General features: G+C 41.2%; 1 protein-coding gene across 7 annotated transcripts in view; it reads left to right on the forward strand.

Annotated features, from left to right (window-relative positions):
* B3GLCT (beta 3-glucosyltransferase) overlaps window positions 1-18,064 on the forward strand; it is a 96,911-nt gene that overhangs the window by 30,626 nt on the left and 48,221 nt on the right. For 4 of the 7 annotated variants that reach the window (XM_033950113.1, XM_033950114.1, XM_033950112.1 and 1 more), the window contains exons 5-8: window positions 3,495-3,571; window positions 11,481-11,551; window positions 13,886-13,997; window positions 15,514-15,650. In XM_033950113.1, coding sequence (XP_033806004.1) covers window positions 3,545-3,571; window positions 11,481-11,551; window positions 13,886-13,997; window positions 15,514-15,650 — 347 coding nt within the window. In that variant the 5' untranslated portion in view covers window positions 3,495-3,544. The remainder of the gene's footprint in view (window positions 1-3,494; window positions 3,572-11,480; window positions 11,552-13,885; window positions 13,998-15,513; window positions 15,651-18,064) is intronic. The other 3 variants (XM_033950108.1, XM_033950110.1, XM_033950107.1) reach the window with 1 other exon arrangement.

The raw sequence follows: 18,064 nt of genomic DNA on the forward strand, positions 1-18,064 counted from the left end.
ATAGAGGGGCATTTTAACATTCTTAGTCTTGTTAACCATCCCTTTTTAAATAATTCCTAGCATCCTGTTTGCTTTTTTGGCCACATTGGGCAGAAAGTTTCATCATATTGTTTATGATGACACCCAGATCCTTTTGGGGGGCGCTAACCCCCAAGGTGGACCCTAACATCCGGTAACTGTGATTCGGGTTATTCTTCCCAATGTGCATCACTTTGCATTTGTCCACATTAAATTTCATCTGCCACTTGGATGCCCAGTCTTCCAATTTCCTAAGGTCAGCCTCCAATTTTTCTTAATCCGCGTGCGTTTTAACAACTTTGAATAGTTTAGTGTCATCTGCAAATTTAAACACCTCGCTCGTCATCCCAATTTCCAGATCATTTATAAATAAGTTAAATAGCACCGGCCCCAGTACAGACCACTGCGGACCTCCACTGTTTACTCTCCTCCATTGAAAAAAATGACCATTTAACCCTACCCTTTTGTTTTCTATCCAATAACTAATTCCTAATCCACAACTGAACTTTTGCCACCTGTCCAATGACTCTTATTTTCTCAGGAGCCTCTCATGATGAATTTCGTCAAAAGCTTTCTGAAAATCTAGATACACTACATCAACTGGCTCACTTTTATCCATATGTTTATTCACACCTTCAAAGAAGTCAAGCAAATTGGTTAGGCAAGATCTCCCTTGGCTGAACCCATGCTGACTTCGTCTCATTAAATCATGTTTGTCTACGTGTTCCATGATTTTATTTTTTATAGAGAATGGAGGGAGGGAGGGAGGAGGTGGATTTAGACAGAAAGATAAAGAGCTTGGTCTTAGCCATTTTCAGTTTTAGATGGCAGTGAGACATCCAGGTGGCAATGTCAGAAAGGCAGACTGAGACTCAGGCCTGGATTCCTTTAGAGATATCTAGTGTGGCGAGGTAGCTTTGGGAGTCATCAGCATAGAGGTAATACTGAAAACTATGGGAAGTGATCAGAGCATCGATGGTATATACGAGATGCTACCCAAATGTTCGGGGAATGTGAACAGCTCGTGCGAACTGGATATAGTATGCCCTTCCGCCATTAGAGGTGTCTAGCAGTATGCTATGTGAATCAGTGTGCCAACGGGCGTGCAGCTGAGTGGTCACGTTGTTTTGTTCTGTGTGATTTTGTAAGGTTGTGTTTTAGTGACTCGGCGGATTTCGATATGATGGATTTTACTGAGCAAAGATTCTGCATCAAATTTTGTTTCAAACTAAAAAAACTTCTGCAGAAACCCATCGTATGCTCCAGGAAGCCTTTGGAGATAATGCCATGTAAAAAGCAAAACCTTTCTTTGGTACAAGCGCTTCAAGGGTGGACGAATATCTGTCCACGGTGATGACTGTTCCGGACGACTGTCAACAAGCACAACACCAGAAACCATGGCAAAAGTTCATGAGACATATCCTTGCAGATCGTAGGCAAACTATCCACGATGTTTGTGAGATAGTAGGACAGTCATACGGGACAGTTCAATGAATTTTGTCGGACGAATTGAACATGAGACGCATTTCTGCAAAATTTGTGCCAAGACTTCTAACTGGTGAACAGAAGGCCCATTGTGTTTGTCTTTTTGGAACTCAAACAACAAGTCAGACGACCCCAACTTCATCTCCCATATCATAACTGGTGATGAATCATGGGTGTATGATCCAGAGATTAAGCAGCAGTCGTCGCAGTGGAAGTCGCCACAATCATCATGGCAGAAAAAAGCACAACGAGTGCATAGTCGTGTCAAGTCGATGTTGATTGGGGTTTGTTTGTTTTTTTACATTCACAGGCTTGTTCACAAGGAATTCTTACCTCCAGGTCCAACCGTCAATTGTCAGTTTTACTGAGGCTTTGAAGCAGTTGAATGAGAGCATTTGACGCAAACGCCCAGACAAGTGAAAAAACAAATATTGGTTGCTCCACCATGACAACGCGCCCACTCACACATCACTTGTTGTTCGACAATTCCTGACTTTAAGAAACATTACAGTGATTACGTACCCTCCCTATTCGCCTGACCTTGTCCCCTGTGATTTTTTTTCCTATTCCACAAAATGAAATTATGACTAAAAGGGTGCCGTTTTAACACAATTGAGGAGATCCAGGCAGAATCGCAGGAGGTCCTCAAGGCACTCACCTACGATGACTTCAAAGATACATGGACTCGTAGGAAAAATGCTGGGATCGCTGAATACATTCTCAAGAGGGGACTACTTCGAAGGAGACAATGGAAACTAGGAGTTTCGGTAAGCAATTTTTTTTTTTTTTTTTACAGTTGAATTCCCTGAACTTTTGGGTAGCACCTCGTATAGAGAAAAGGATAGGTCCCAAGACAGAGCCTTGAGGTGCACTGATCGACAGTGGGATAGCAGTGGAGGATACACCATTGCATACACTGAAAGTGCAATGGGAGATAAATGAAAACCAGGAGAGAACAGAACCTAGAATCCCAGCAAGGAGTAGGTGGTGATGAACAGTATCGAAAGAGCCTCTCCTACCCAGTTAAATCACTAAATTTTGGGTCAAATGTGTATGCGTATTTTCCATTTGTAAGTTTTTATCTGTAGATTTTGTTGGATATTTTATACAGTTAGATTTTCTATAGAAAATTATTTATTTATGTTAAAAATTTCTATTCTGCTTAAAACCTAATTGGATTACAATATTCACATACATAAATCCAGTTTACAAGACATCAACACATCATAAAATTACTAACCTTCTCAAATATTCAACCATAAAGGCACATAATGTACCTAAGTTGTATCCATTTATTGTCTGATCCCACCCAAAACATGACTCTAGGAATAGCTCCCTTAATTTTAGCTCAAGGTATGTGTGTTTTGGAATACTTTAGCTGGGTGAAGGGAAGATAGTTTCCAGACAGCCAATTTACATGTTTCCTTGCTGTTTACCTACATAAATGGCCTTAAAAATTGATCTCATAATGCCAATACTTCAAAATATCTTTAGTATTTTTAAAGGAGAAAAGTGAAATTTCTGTTCATTTGCACTTCAATTTACAAATTAATTAATACTTCACTATCTTCCCCCTTTTATCAAGCTGGCCTGCCATGCAGCATGAGCTAAATGCTGAGCCGCCCATTCTAATCCTATGGGCGGTTTGACATTTAGCTCGTGCTGCTTGGCAGCACAGTTTGATAAAAGGGAGGGTCAGTTTTCATTTATTAAATTTATATCCATCCGTTGCACTACTAGGTGGTTGCAATACAAAAGCTTAACACTTATACATTAATTAAAATTTCTTCATAGTTCATACAATTACATTTTAGAAGCCAATAAAATTAATCATGCTTTCAATTTGTTTAGAAATTAAAAAAAATCAGGCTCAGATTACAGTAAGCACTGTTCAGGTTACTAAAAGTCAGCTTTGCTGAATGTTTTGTCCTTTTCATTTTTTCATTAATTTAGCTGTGAATTGACATAGTGCTTGTTGTTTTTCCTTTAAGAAACACCCTACTGTGCTTTTCATTCATGAGATGGACAAGCATGAAGGAGCATGGACTATCCTTCCACTCATGCAGCAGTAAGTGGGTACATTTGTAAAAATTTCTGACTGGTGGCAATTGGTTTTAATTTACTTGTTTACTCATAGAAAAATTGCACTGTTTGTATTTGCTTGTTGTTATTGCTACATAATAAATTAAGTTTGTGTTCAATGAGACATTTTTTCCCATTAGGCCAATGATTTTCACAATTTTCCAGAGGGGGACCATTTGGCAATAAAAACCTCAGTGTGAGATTCCTAATTGTTATCAGGCAAAGTGAACTTCACACTGGGCATGGAAGATTCCCCCTCTAATGACAGAGTTGGTGTGGTGGATTTCCCCCTCTGTTGATGTGGTCAGCCTGACTCCTCAACATGCATTTAGAGTGAAACAAGGTCTTCTCTTCTTGCACACTTTCTCCTTCCCTGAGGACTGGATGCTGAAAGCTTACCATGCCAGTAAGGTTTGATTTACGAGGGTCATTTCATAAATAATGCACAGGTTAGCAACATTGGGGAGTGAATGATGCAATTGCAGTAAACCTTGTTTCACTTTCACTTCAGTGCTTGAAGCAGCAGGATGTGTGCTTAGGAGCTCTGTAATATACGTAGTGTGGCTGTGACAAGTGTGGGAAATGGAGGCTGCAGGTGTCTCGGGTACTGTGTCTGTTGACAATAAGAGGTTGTACATTAAGAATGAAGCTCTACGTGGCAAAAACCCAACAGAAATCAGCAGTGCGTTACGTGAAGTTTGTGGTGAGTTAACAGAGGACCGTAGTACAGTTTCTCAGTGGGCAACTCATTTTCAGAGTGGTTGTGTAAGCATAGATGATGATGCAAGACAAGGAAGGCCAACATCAACAACCAATGAAGACTGCCAATCAAGTGGAGAAAGCTTCATCCAAGGCTAGACAAATGATGGGTTGCATCCGCAGAAGTTTCGTTAGCCAGAAGCCCGAAGTCATAATACCGTTGTACAGATCCATGGTGAGACCTCATCTGAAATATTGTGTACAATTCTGGAAGCCACACTACCAAAAAGATGTGCTGAGGGTTGAGTCGGTTCAGCAAATGGCCACCAGAATGGTCTCGGGACTCAAGGATCTCCCGTATGAGGAACGGCTGGGAAAGTTGCAGCTATACTCATTCGAGGAGCGCAGAGAGAGGGGGGACATGATTGAGACGTTCAAATATGTCACGGGCCGTAACGAAGTGGAAGAAGATATCTTTTTTCTTAAAGGACCGACGGCAACAAGAGGGCATCAGCTGAAAATCAAGGGTGGGAAACTTCATGGCGACACCAGGAAGTATTTCTTCACCGAAAGGGTGGTTGATCATTGGAATGATCTTCCACTGCAGGTAATCGAGGCGAGCAAGATTTTAAGAAAAAGTGGGATAGACATGTGGGATCTCTTCATGGAGGGAATTAGGGGGGTGGGTCATTAGAGTGGGCAGACTTGATGGGCCGTGGCCCTTTTCTGCCATCATTTTCTATGTTTCTATGATGTGTGAAATTCGTGGCTAATTCTCTTGAACAATATCATTGTGCGACATGTGAGGAACTTTCTGAAACCACAGGGATTCCACTGACATCAGTATATCAAATTCTGACAAATGATTTAAAAAAGAGAAAAATTTCTGCGTGATGATGGGTCCCCCCACTTCTTGACTGCTGAACAGCAGCAGAAACGCCTGGACAATGCAACCGTGCTGAAACAAAGATTCGACGTTGAAGGTCAGGCATTCTTGAATCTCATTGTTGCTATTGATGAAATGTGGGCCAAAGACTTTGAGCCAGAGCTGAAATCACAGTTCAACGAGTGGAGAGCTCCATCTTCCTCACGACCAAAAAAATTTCGATGAGCTCAATCAAAAGTCAAACAAATGATGATTTTTTGCTTATGATCATGAAGGCAACATCATCACAGACAAAGTTCCATGTGGAAGAAGTGTCACAGCAGTGTATTATTGTGATTTTTTTCAAAAAATGCACAAAATCCGACCTCAGTTGCTCTTGACTGGGCCACTCATTCTTCATGACAACGCTCGCCCGTACATAGGGACTATCATCATTGAAAAACTACGCGAATACAGCTGGGAGGTGTTACCTCTTACAACCTCATGCTCCCTACAGTCCAGACATGAGTCCACCAGACTTAGACCTTTTTCCAAAGTTAAAACAACCTATGCGTGGACATTGTTTTACATCTCTGGAAGAACTTTCTTCCACCGTTACCCGAGCCATTCAGCAACTGAACAAAAATGGTGTCTTGGATGGAACAATGAAGCTTCCTGGACGTTGGGACTCGGTCATTGCAAAGCAGGGAGACTATATTAAAGGAGTGTAAAGAAATACTTGAAAAAACAAACAAACATATAAATTAAAAAAAAAAACCAAACAAACTAGTGTGCATTATTTATGAAATGACCCTAGCATGCATGTTATTTAAGCCTCCGATGCACAAAAGGTTTCTGTGTAGCTTTTATCGTTCATGGTAGCTGCCACCAAGAACCCTATGCAAATGCATTATGACAAGCTCATTAGTATTAAAATGAGCACTCTGTGTATTGCACAGAGAGGAATCCCTACTTTTTTAGCTTGCAGAAATTCCCAGCAAATCTGGAACTGTGGTAACATGAAGGTGACTTCTCGGTGGAGAAGTCTGCTAGCATTTTTTAAAGGCCATGTGTGTGTTTTTGTATTCATGTGTGCCCAAACATAACAACTGCGTCCAAAGTCTCTATGGAAACAAAAAACCCCCAAAAAAGTCCAAATTACTTTCATAGCAAGAGACTTGAGCTGCAACTCTAATGGGGCTGTGGGTTTTGCTTTGTTTTGTTTTTTTGCCTTTGCTGCTGCTTCTGCCTTGTTTGGAACCCTTTTCTGCCATCATTTTTCTATGTTTCTATGTTTCTACACTGGTGCCAGGCCCATTCCTCCTCCTTTTACCACTGATACTCAACACTAACAGCATGCATATAATTTGCATACTGTTAATGCTGAGCATCACAAGGTAATTTAGAATCGTTGTAAACCTTGGTGTTCTTCAACAGTGTCAGAATTCTTTGTATCGGGATCCTCTACAAGTTTCCTGATACCCCTCCCACCCTACACACACATGTTTTCCTCAGCTCCTCTCCAATACCCACTCTATCTTATTTCTACCCTCAATCTGGCCTTGTCTCCAGTTTTTTTTTTAATCCCCCCTGTGTTTTCTGCACATGACTCGTCACTGAGTTTGAAGTACATTGTGCCCTGATTCCTTCACTTCTCTTTCAGTGAGAAAAGTGTGGGCATTTGCAAAGTACATAGCTTGGCGCATGTAGAAATCAGAACAACTGTTATAAATGTAGTGCCAGCAGCAAGTCTCAGAAAAACTGGAGAAGACGTCTAGGAAAGAGTCAGGGGGCGGGGACTGGCACTGGCCCTCAGTCCTTGAGATGAAGAACACTACCATAGGGTAATGAGAGGGGATTTTGGATTTAGCAAGGCGAGCTACATTCAGCTTTCATATGTATTTTCCTATCCCAAGAGGCTCAGTCTAAACTGGTACCTGAGACAATGGAGGGCTAAGTGACCTGCCCAGTGGGGATGGGCTGACCCTTTTTTGTTGTTGTTGTTGTTTTGTTTAGAGAGAACTGAATATTTTGGAATGACAATTTAGATGTTTGTAGTCCTGTTTTCTGACAAGTTACCTGGATATCTAGATCACGATACAGAGAGAAAAACTAGCATAAACACTATGGATGTAAATGAAGAGTATTCTTGGCTACTGTCTGTCTGTGTCTGTCTGTCTGTCTTTGGAGGTTTATTTTTTATCTTTAATGTCTTTCAGTATTTTAATCATCTGTCTTCACATTTCTTGCTTCGAATAATATAACAATATATTGCATTTATAGAAGAGCATGGATAGTGCTTTTTTTTAATAATGCCCCCCCCCCCCGGATTGTATATAAATAAATTTTATTTATTCAATTATTTTATCCCGTCCTCCCAAAGGAGCCCAGAACGGGTTACAAATTGAGCTTGGGAACATAAATACACTTCTCCCGCCCGATTTGCAGTTTTAGGACTCTTGACTTCAGTTATTCACGAGATTCTATACCTGGAACCACCCCAACCTCCCTCCTGCCTCCCAGGAGGTGGTCTAGCGGTGAAGTGGGGCAGGAGCGATCATCCTACGCTCCAGCCCCATGCAGAGCTGTCCAAAAAATGACTGCTGTGAGTTCCCGTGGTCTCGCGAGACTACAGCGGGAACTCACGGCAGCCATTTTTGTTGACGGCTCCACACGAGGCAGGAGCGTAGGATGATCATTCCTGCCCCACTTCACCACTAGACCACCAGGTAAGGTGTGGAGAGGTCTGGGAAGCGGGGGTGGGTTAGAGTGTTTTCAATATTCGTGAGCCGGCTCTGCCCCTAACCCCTGCAAATATTGAGGGGGAAGTGTAATATGATGCTAACAACCAGTTATTGATGTTAATTGCCAATCTTAACAATTTGTATGCACATCTTGCTGCATGCTGTCCTATAAAGCACAGTGCTTAACTTCAGTCTCGCATATCTGAAAAGGGCTAGGGCATGTCAAGTTGTGCGCATATTTATAAAACTTGCCTAAACAGTGCCTAAGTTGGGGACAGCATTTACACCTGCTTTTTTAGCAGATGTAAGTATGGCGCCCAAAAGATAGGCATGGAATCTCTTTGAACACTATTCTATATAGGGTGCACTCCCTTTATAGAATAGCGCTTAGAGCCTGATTCTGTTAACAGGGCCTAAATCAGTAGGTGCCTAGGGAAATGGGACTTACCGCATGTCATTGAAAGTTAGGTGCCGTTTATAGAATCACACCTAGTAGTACCTAACTCAAAATTAGGTGCCGGTATATTATGCAAGGGTTTTCTTGGCATAAAATACCAGTGCTTATCTCGATCCATGCTCAAACTCCGTCCCTAACCACACCTAGTTTTCAGGTTGGCTTCGGTGTAGACACCTACATTGCACCTACTGAGTTTAGGTGCCTACCAGCAAATTACTTTTTTTAAAATTTGTTTTTATAATCATTTTTTAATGGTGCTTTCAATTATCAGCACCAATTAATCAATTAAATTTAAGTTAGGTGCCTAACATGGTAGGCACCATTTAAAGAATTAGGGCCAGAGTTTTCAAGTTTTTCAGCACCAAATATTTGGCGCCATTTATTGGATCCCCTCCTAAATATCTTGCCCATGTGAGTAATTGGGATTTGATTAAACGCTGCCAGTCTTGCAGGGTTTAATTTGTTTTGAAACTTGCATCTGAACAGTTTTTTAATCAGTGTAGGTGACTGCCATTAGATCTGCAGAAACTGTGAATATATTTTAAGCAATTTATCCTCCAGTAGGAACAGCATTATTTATTTTTTCATAGCTGTTCTACAGATTATAGGTTACTAAAGAAGTGCATGCCATAAACATCATTCATAGCCTAGTATCTAGTGCTAGATGTGGTATATTTAGATTTTAGCAAATCCTTTGACAGTGTTTCACACAGGCGTCAAATAAACTGAGTGCCCTTGGTATGGGCTCCAAAGTGACAGACTGGGTTAGGAATTGGTTGCGTGGAAGGCGACAGAGGATAGTAGCGGTCAATGGAGATCACTCTGAGGAAAGGGATGTTAATACCAGTGGTGTTCCTCAAGGTTCAGTTCTTGGGCCTGTTCATCTTAACATTTTTGTAAGCAATATTGCTGAAGGGTCATCAGTATGATTTGCCTCTTTGCGGGTGATACCAAAATCTGCAGTAGAGAAGACACCCTTGATGGTCTGAAATTTGGCAGCTAATATTTAATGCTAAGAAATGCAAGGTCATACATTTGAGCTGCAAAAACAGTTTAGTGGATGAAGAACTTTTGTGCAAGAGGAACAGGACTCAGGGGTGATAGTATGTAATGGTCTTAAGATGACCAAACAGGTTGAAAAGGTGATGGCAAAAACTAGGATTCTAGGGTACATAGGGATAGGTATGGCCAGTAGGAAAAAGGAGGCATTGATGCATCAGAGAAAAGACCCTTCTGGGGCTGGCCATGAGCAGCTTGTTATGTGGCTACCTCCTTCTGACCACTTCGTGTAAGGAAGGGAGGGAAGGAAGGAGTGAGGTGGGTTTGTGGCTCAAGACTGCCGCCTGCTTTTATCACTTCAGGGCTTGAGGCTTTGTGGCTCAGGACCACTGCAACACTGGTGCTTCAGGTCAGGAGGGGGAATTGAGACTGTGTTCAACACGGTTTCTAGCACACTCTGAATTAACCAGAAAAACAGTTATTCAGTATCCTCCAATCCCCCTGGGTTCTGGATAGCTGAGATTCTTCGCTACTGTATATACACAACTGGTTAAATGCCACTGGTTTTCATCCCACTCATCATGCTTTAAATGGACAGGAGCCTCTCCTGGCCACTTATAAGACTCCTTCTCCCCAATGCAAGTGTACTGCAGCCCTGCACAACATGCGGCCCAATACGGCTCTCACTGCGGCCCGCGCCAGGGTGCACTTGTACTATCTGCCCACTCACCTCCTTTTACCATCGCGTATGCCAGGACTCCTGCCTTCTGCTGCCGTCGCGTATTCCAGGACTCCTAACTTCCTCATCTTCTCAACCCCACCCCTGGACCAGCAGCTGCAGCTCAGTGTGCTTTTAACTTCACCATACAGCTGCTGTTAGTATTAGTTTAGACGTGGTTCCATCAGGCAGCCTCGGGGCCTTTGCTAGGCTGGCCCACTTCGATGAGGCAAGACAGGCCAGCCTAGTAAAGGCCCCAAGGCTGCCTGATGAAACCGCATCTAAACTAATGCTAGCGGCAGCTGTGTGGCGAAGTGGAGGGGAGGTATTGCTAGACAGAATAGTTAGAAGTATTGCTGGACAGGGGAGGAGGGAAAGGAAGAAGGGGTACTGCTGGACATGGGGGAGGAAAAGGGAAGGGAGAAGAGGTGCTGCTGGCCTGGCAAAAGGAGAGGGAAAGGAATGGTGCTACACACTGGAGGGAAGGGTGAGATGGTGCATGGGGAGAGAGCATGTTGGAAAAAGCAGCCTAGGTCCAGGCAACCCTCCAAAGGTTGCTGGACATTCAGGGATTGAATGGGTACCAGACGCATATTTGGGCTCTGGCAGATATTCCATATACTTAAGTCATGCCCAAGAAAGGCTCGAAGGATTGGAGGCCCATCCTGGATCTCAAGTATGTCAGTGTGGCTCTCAAAGTGCCTCATTTTCGTATGGAGACCCTCAGTTGGTCATTGTCTCAGTGTAGCCTGGGGAGTTTCTTGCGGTGCTGGACTTGCCGGAAGCTTATCCCCACATCCCAATATTTTGGGATCACAGGCTTTTCCATCATTTTCATGTCCTAGAACAGCATTTTCATTTCAAGGCTCTCCTATTCGGTCTGGCTACAGCCCCCCGGACTTTCACCAAGGTGATGATTGTAATGGCAGCCCTCTTCCGCAAACTGAGTTTGCTTGTCCACTCTTACTTGGAGTTTGCTTGTCCACTCTTACTCTTATTTACTTGGCTCATCAGAGCACCCACACGGAGAGACCGGTTCAGACCATCTTGACGACCCTTCAAAGTATGGGATGAATTGTCAACTTGAAGAAGAGCCAGCTGCAGCCTGTTAAGTCCCTGGAGTATCTGGGTGTCCAATTTGACACAGAGAAAGGCCGGGTTTTTGTTCCAGAGGCATGCAGGCTGGTGCATGCCTCCATAGTGCATTTGTGAGCTATGTGTTTCTATCGATGAGCAGCTCAAAGTCTTGTTGGGGTGGGGTTTCCCTGTTCTCCTTTCTCCTTCTTCTCCTATTCTCTTCTGTAGGGCTGTCACCGACTTTGAAACCAACTGACTCAGGGCAGCAGAGAGCAGGGAGAAGAAGGAGGAGGAGGAGGAGGTACTGAAAACAGAAATCCTTATTTCCTTCAACAGACTTGTAGGAGCGGATGCAAGATCTTTGGTTCATCATACCATCCCTATCTAATGGAAAAGATATTATCAAGGTAAGAACCTAATCTCTCTTTTTTTTTTTTTTTTTGGGGGGGGGGGGAAAGTGAGATCTTTTTTTTTTTAATATTTATTTATTGAAATTTTTAATATATTACAAGAAACTAACATTCTTGCTAAGGAAATACAGCAGGAATAAATGTTAAAACATCACATTTTATAAACAGATATGAAAATAAAATTCTCGCTTCCTTAAGACTACAAGAAATGAAGGGGAGTAACGGCAGTTATTATTAAGAAGTTAAACACAAAGGAAAAAGAACTAGCCAATAAAAGGCTATAACATACTCTGCATTTATATTAAATTTCCACTAAACAACAACAATTTTCTTTAGCTCCAGAAATTATCTTAGCTGCTCCGGCTGAAAAAAAAATATTTAACCTGAGCAAATTTTACTACGCATTTACAAGGGTGCGCCAGTAAAAAGGACGCCCCCAAGTGCCTTGGTCTCCTGTCTGAAGGACAAAAATTGTTTCCTTTTTTCCTGGATAGCCTTAGTTACATCCAGGAATACCCATATCTTTTTACCATAAAACAGTTCTTTTGATAAGCGGAAATAGAGTTTCATAAAGGAATCCAAGTCCTGTTGGAAAATAAATGAAATCAGAAGTGTCACTCTCAATGAAGATTCAGAAATAGATTCTTCCAAAATAGCTGATATGTTGTTAACATCCAATTGCAGTGTATCTGGATTAATTCCCTCCAATGTTTCCCGAGCTCTAGTGGTTTGTGGAAGATAATATATTTTATTTAATGGAGGAATATGGTCTGATGAATATTTTAACAATTCCACCAAAGATCTCTTAAACATCTCATATGCTGAAATCCCGGGTACTTTGGGGAAATCCAAAATTCTGGCATATGATATTGTACATACAACTATAATTATTATAAACTAAATATTATTTATTGTAAGAATGAAAATTTTATAAATAAAAATTTAAAAAAACCCAAAATTCTGGCATTGAGTCTGCGGTTAAAATTCTCAATGTTTTCTATTTTTCTCTGAAGCATAGCATTATCTTTAATCGCAGCTACTTTAAAGGCTTGTAAGGCTTGAACTTCTGATTGCACATTTGCTATAGAGTTTTTCATTTCTGCGTTAGAATGTTCCAAGGCTCTTGAAATATCATCGATTTTACCAGCCAAAGTTTTTACCTCCTCTGATGTCTTCAAAGCAGCCTCTGTTGTTTAACTGCAGCTTTATCCAATTTCTGGAGCATTTGCAAAATTGATGCTAAAGTCACCTCGTTGGAGGGGTTTCTCTCCCCAATGTTAGTTCCCATCAGCAGAAGCTCATCTGCCCCGGCTGCTTCCTCTACCGGAACTCCAGGTGCATCCTCAGCAACACTGATAGTTCCTACCTTCAGGGCGTTTGAATCCGTCAGACAAGGAGGTGGTTCCATTTGTGGTGGCGAAAGATAGATTTCATGCCCCTGTGAGGTAAGGCCTTCTTTACCTTTCCCCAACGCGGGGCTAGTTCCGCCAGTCCCATTACAGATACCGGGCAGTAATTGCTCAATCGTCTGCTGTCTAATAGGTGGTATCGGCGTCGAGAAATAAGGCACCTTAACCAATCCTTTCCTTTTGTGCTACGAGCCACGAGAGCTCGATCTCAATGCTTGGTCAATGCCGCCATCTTGGTCACTTCCCTCTTCCCAAAGACTAGGAGAGTGAGATCTTTAGGGTTTGTTCTAATAGCTTATTCTCTGATTGTAATATAGCTCCTGATAGTGAATAGAGTCTCCCTTTTTTTTTCTTCTTGGGAGATGGGATTTTCAACAGTCAAAATTTGAAAAAATTGGTGCCTAAAGTTTTCTGGACTATACCTGTATTTGCTTGATGTTAATTGTAAAGTGTAAGTTGTCCTTTTTTGATTGAATCAATAGCAACTCCTTGAAAAAAAAAATTAAAATAATTATCACCTGTCACTCATTTTACTTTCGGTTCTATCATTTAATCCTAATTGGATTAGCATATTATTTCTTTAATAATGTGGAAATTCATAAAACATTTGTCAAATTTTAAACCTTTAAAATGTCTACTAATTTGCATTTTAATTTTTGAAGTGTAATTCCCATTTTGTACACCACTATCAGGCATGTACTAACATTTTACAGATACATAAGAGATGGTCCCTGTTCCTTGGACCAAATAAACTATAGTCAAGAATAAAGAGGTATGTTCAATTATTCTTAAAGCATCATATGAGATTATACTATAGAATTAATATGTTGAAAAAATTCTTCAACTTGGTTAATGTTTTTTTTAGGTATTTTAAGGTTCAAAATGTATGGTATTAGCTAATCAAACTTTATTTTCCTTTCAGCTTCTCAGCTACTTATGGGAGAAACTCCTCCTGGATTTTTTTCTGTGAAGAAGAGACAAATATCAGAATTCTAAAGTTACTAGAAACACTTAAGAGATTTGATAAATCTAAGGTAAATAAAACATATAACATTATAAATTGTAGGCTTTTGAATATGAAATGCAAGAATATGATATTTACATGTACTGCAAGGTGTGGCAAGCTAATTTCTTTTAGATTTTCTGACTAAAAATTTAGACCTGGATTCTATAAAAGATATCTAAAGTTAGGCACCTAGATTGGTGTGCCTATCCGATCTTGGTGTCAAATTTAATTAATAAAAAAAGCTTAATTGGCACTGATAATTGGCAGTTAGCACTTTATAATTAACTTAAATTAAAAATTAATTGTGTAGTTTGTGCATACCGCTTTTGGGTACACGCGTAGCCCAAGGCACCTACCAGAAAAAAGGTAGATCTTGGGTGTTTTTTTGCATATAGGCACCTAAAATGGATGTAGGCACTGGTATTTAAGACAAGTAAACCCTGGCATAAATAAGGGGGGTACTGAGATTTCAATACTTTGCACATTCAACAGCTGGTACAAAAAACAGTGCTCAGAGATTCGATTAGATTTGTCAGACCAAACGCTGGAAAACCAGATGTTTAAATAAGCTGAAAGTTCTTTCTCTAATCATTGCACATGTTTTTTGATATTTTTATAAATTTATATTGCAAATACAAATTATCAAAACACCACTTATCTGAAGTATATGCACAGATGTCACATCGCTTAGAAATGCTTTAAGAGGGACTAGATAAATTCCTGAAAGATAAGGGGATTGAGGGCTACAGATAAAGGAGTACACAGGAGCAAAAAGGGCAAAGATAAGAGGGAAGAAGAGGGTTTTCAGGATATAAGGAAGTAGGAATCCAAGGGTTAGACAAAAGATCACTTACAGGTCATGGACCTGATGGGCCGCCGCAGGAGCAGACCGCTGGGCTTGATGGACCCTTGGTCTGACCCAGCGGAGGCAAATTCTTATGTTCTTAAAGCTCTGGGCTTGACACGTTTCACCGAAGCCTGTAGTGCAAGCTGCCCAAAAGGTTCAAAAAGAAAGTGGTCTGTCTCGCCCCAACCAAACTTCCAGTCCATGCTCCATTCTACACTTGAACTGAACATGGGCAGAATGGATTATGTATGCAGTGCTAGTGTCAGCAGCTGCATTGTGAGCTGCTATCAAACAGCACTTTAAGGGATATGATTGACTCCAGATTTCTGTAGCTGGTGGGGCTAACTGCCTTTGGCTGCTTGGTGGGACTGAGGCAAAAGTGAATGGGCATAGGCCAGCCCAGGTCTACCTATGGCTATGGCTATGCCTCTGATATGATTGCTTTCCATTTATATATGCATTGAAACAGTTTGGATATTAATGGTTACATAAGGTGGTTCTTTTCCAACACTGAATAAAAATTACTGTATTTTTACCAAAAATAGGAAAGAAGCTTTTTGTGCAGTTGAGCAAGGTGAACACTGGAAGTATTGTAAACTCTACACATAGTTTCTTTCAAGTAGATTTTATTTGTTTCAGTTTCTGTGTGTTTTCTTTTTTTTTACTGGATGTACTTACAGATATGCTTTATTTACAGGAATGGTTTTTAGGGAAAGCACTGTATGACGAAGAGTCTACAATAATTCATCATTATGCCTTTGCAGAGAATCCTAAAATCTTTAAATATCCCGATCTGACTGCTGGATGGGCACTTAGCATTCCACTTGTGAACAAGTAAGATTTTTTTAGACCTTTTTTTTCCTCCTTGGTTATTGTTCATAAATTTTTTTTTAAAATTCTTTCCAACCCAAAGGATGTTAGCAAAAACTTCAATATAAGGGATTGAGAATGTATGTCTGCCTGGGGCAAACTGATTTTCCAAAAATCAAATGGAATGGGACTAAATTTAGCTCCAGTGTAAACAGTTCCAAGACTGCATGAGTGATTTACCTTGGAAAACACAAGCTGTGTTGAAAAATCCCAATTTCATTTCCTGCCACTGCACCTGCTGTTCCAATACTGGATATAGGAGTCCACACATTTTTCATAACTTGCAGTACCTGATTAAAATGTCTGGAAAAGGATGATGACTGTTAGAGTTGCCTGTGGAATGGATTATTCTGGAACAATCTATTATCCAAGAAAGTAATATGCTGAACTACTTCATCAACACAGTCACTGATAGTATCACCTCCAAGTTGTGATTTGGATCTATAGTGCTCCTAATTTCTTCATACAAGGACAAAATTGTCTTTGTGCACAAATGATAAATAATGCAACACATATTTCTTTGGTAGCCCCCAAAGCAAGCAACACAAACAGCAGAAATGATCAAAATAATTAAGCAATGGTAAATAACCACAGCTGTTTACCACTGCTTGTTGTTAGCATGATTGTCTTTTTGTAAGTTGTTTTTGACAGAGTTTATCAGAGCTAGTTGGATTATCTCCATTATAGGTTCACAGCTCAATATTGTAATCTAAGATGTTAATCAATTCTCCATGGTTATTACATTTGTATCAGATTGAGCTGGTCGAGCTGCCCAAATCCCTATGGCGGGCTCAGTCTGTGGCAGTGTTCAAGGCCCAGTTAAAAGCCCATCTCTTCGAGAGTGCTGTCAACTCCTAACTCCTCTCACCTTGGGTTCTGCATCCCCAACCCTGTATGTCATGTCTGTCCAAGTTAGATTGTAAGCTCTTCCAAGCAGGGGCAGTCTATTAAATGTCAAAATGTACAGCCTGCATATGCCTTTCATCGCTATATACGAATGATAAGTAGTAATAGTAGTACCATCGCAATAAACCCAACATTATTATTTTGATTATTTCCGCTGTTTATGTTGCTCACTTTGTGGCATGGGGATTTTCTTTCATAAGAACATAAAAATAGCCTTACTGGGTCTGACCAATGGTCCATCAAGCCCAGTAGCCTGTTCTCACAGTGGCAATCCAGGTCACTAATACCTATTGGTTACTATCCTATTGGAGATTTATGAATGGAATCTGTGACAAGGAGAGTCCTGTCATGCCGGAAGAAACCCTGCAGTGCTCTAAAAATATCCCTAAACCTGCTCCTAGAAGCAGGCAGGTTAGGGAAATTGCCCTGCAGAATTTATCCCCAGTGAAAGGCAGCCCCAAAGTGACCCAATTATACTTGCCTAGTTCTAGTGTAGGAAATGCTAAAGGCAAAGAACTACAAGTACCAGCAGGCACCAGGCCAGTGATAGCAAAACCCACAAAGGGAATAGCTCCTGCAATCAGCTCTGCTGGAGGCAGGACTAATCAGCAGGTAAGCTATCCAGGCTCATTAGCAAAGCACCAGAGAGCCACAGGTGTTCCTAGAGACAGTCGGCACAGGGCTAGAGAAAAGGGTGTGGTCTCTAGGCCAGAGAGGCAATGGAAGCAACCACCAACCTTCAGCCTGCCTGAACCCATGGAAAGAGGCAGACCAGTGCAATACAGGGGACAGAATCCAGCATTTCCCACAGGCAACAGGGAGAAACTCTCAGGACTGAAGAGCTTGTAAGCACTCTTCTGAAGGTAACCATACTTTTGATATTGAAATGCCAGAAGAAATGTGCACACTTTATTATGAAATGGAACCTGATAGCTCCTGTTTACCTGAAGACATGCTTATTGAGTAAAACCTTGGGGAAACTATATGCTGTGCTAATAAGGTGGAACTGCCTCACAAACCCTGAGGATAGAGAAGTGAAGAATCACTGCTTCTAATTAAATTAGGGGAACAGAAGAGTGGGAAGCACTGTCTCTGACATTGTATAAAGCACAAGAATACTATGAGGGAATCGGGCAGAGCAGTTCCAGCTGGTTCCAGGACTGTGAAACAGAAAGTTTGATTTTTCTTTGTTTGAAATACAGACTGGCAGAGCATAGTTTGTATAGTCTGATTGTGGAACTGTACAATTGTTGAAACCTGGCTGGGCTAACAGGCTGTTTAGCTACCAGGGCAAGTTTTGTGTTTTTGTTTCACCAAAGTATAAGCCATAAAATAAATAATAATTCACACTGCACACCTTTGCTGGACATTCCCTATTTGATGCAGACACCTCTCTACCCTCCATGCTTTGCTCAACCACTCGGCCAATGCTTGGATGACCCAGGGCAGGACTCTGGCTGATCCAGTCCAGA

Source organism: Geotrypetes seraphini, chromosome 6, assembly GCF_902459505.1.
Source record: "Geotrypetes seraphini chromosome 6, aGeoSer1.1, whole genome shotgun sequence".
In the NCBI taxonomy this organism is placed as follows: Eukaryota; Metazoa; Chordata; class Amphibia; order Gymnophiona; family Dermophiidae; genus Geotrypetes; species Geotrypetes seraphini.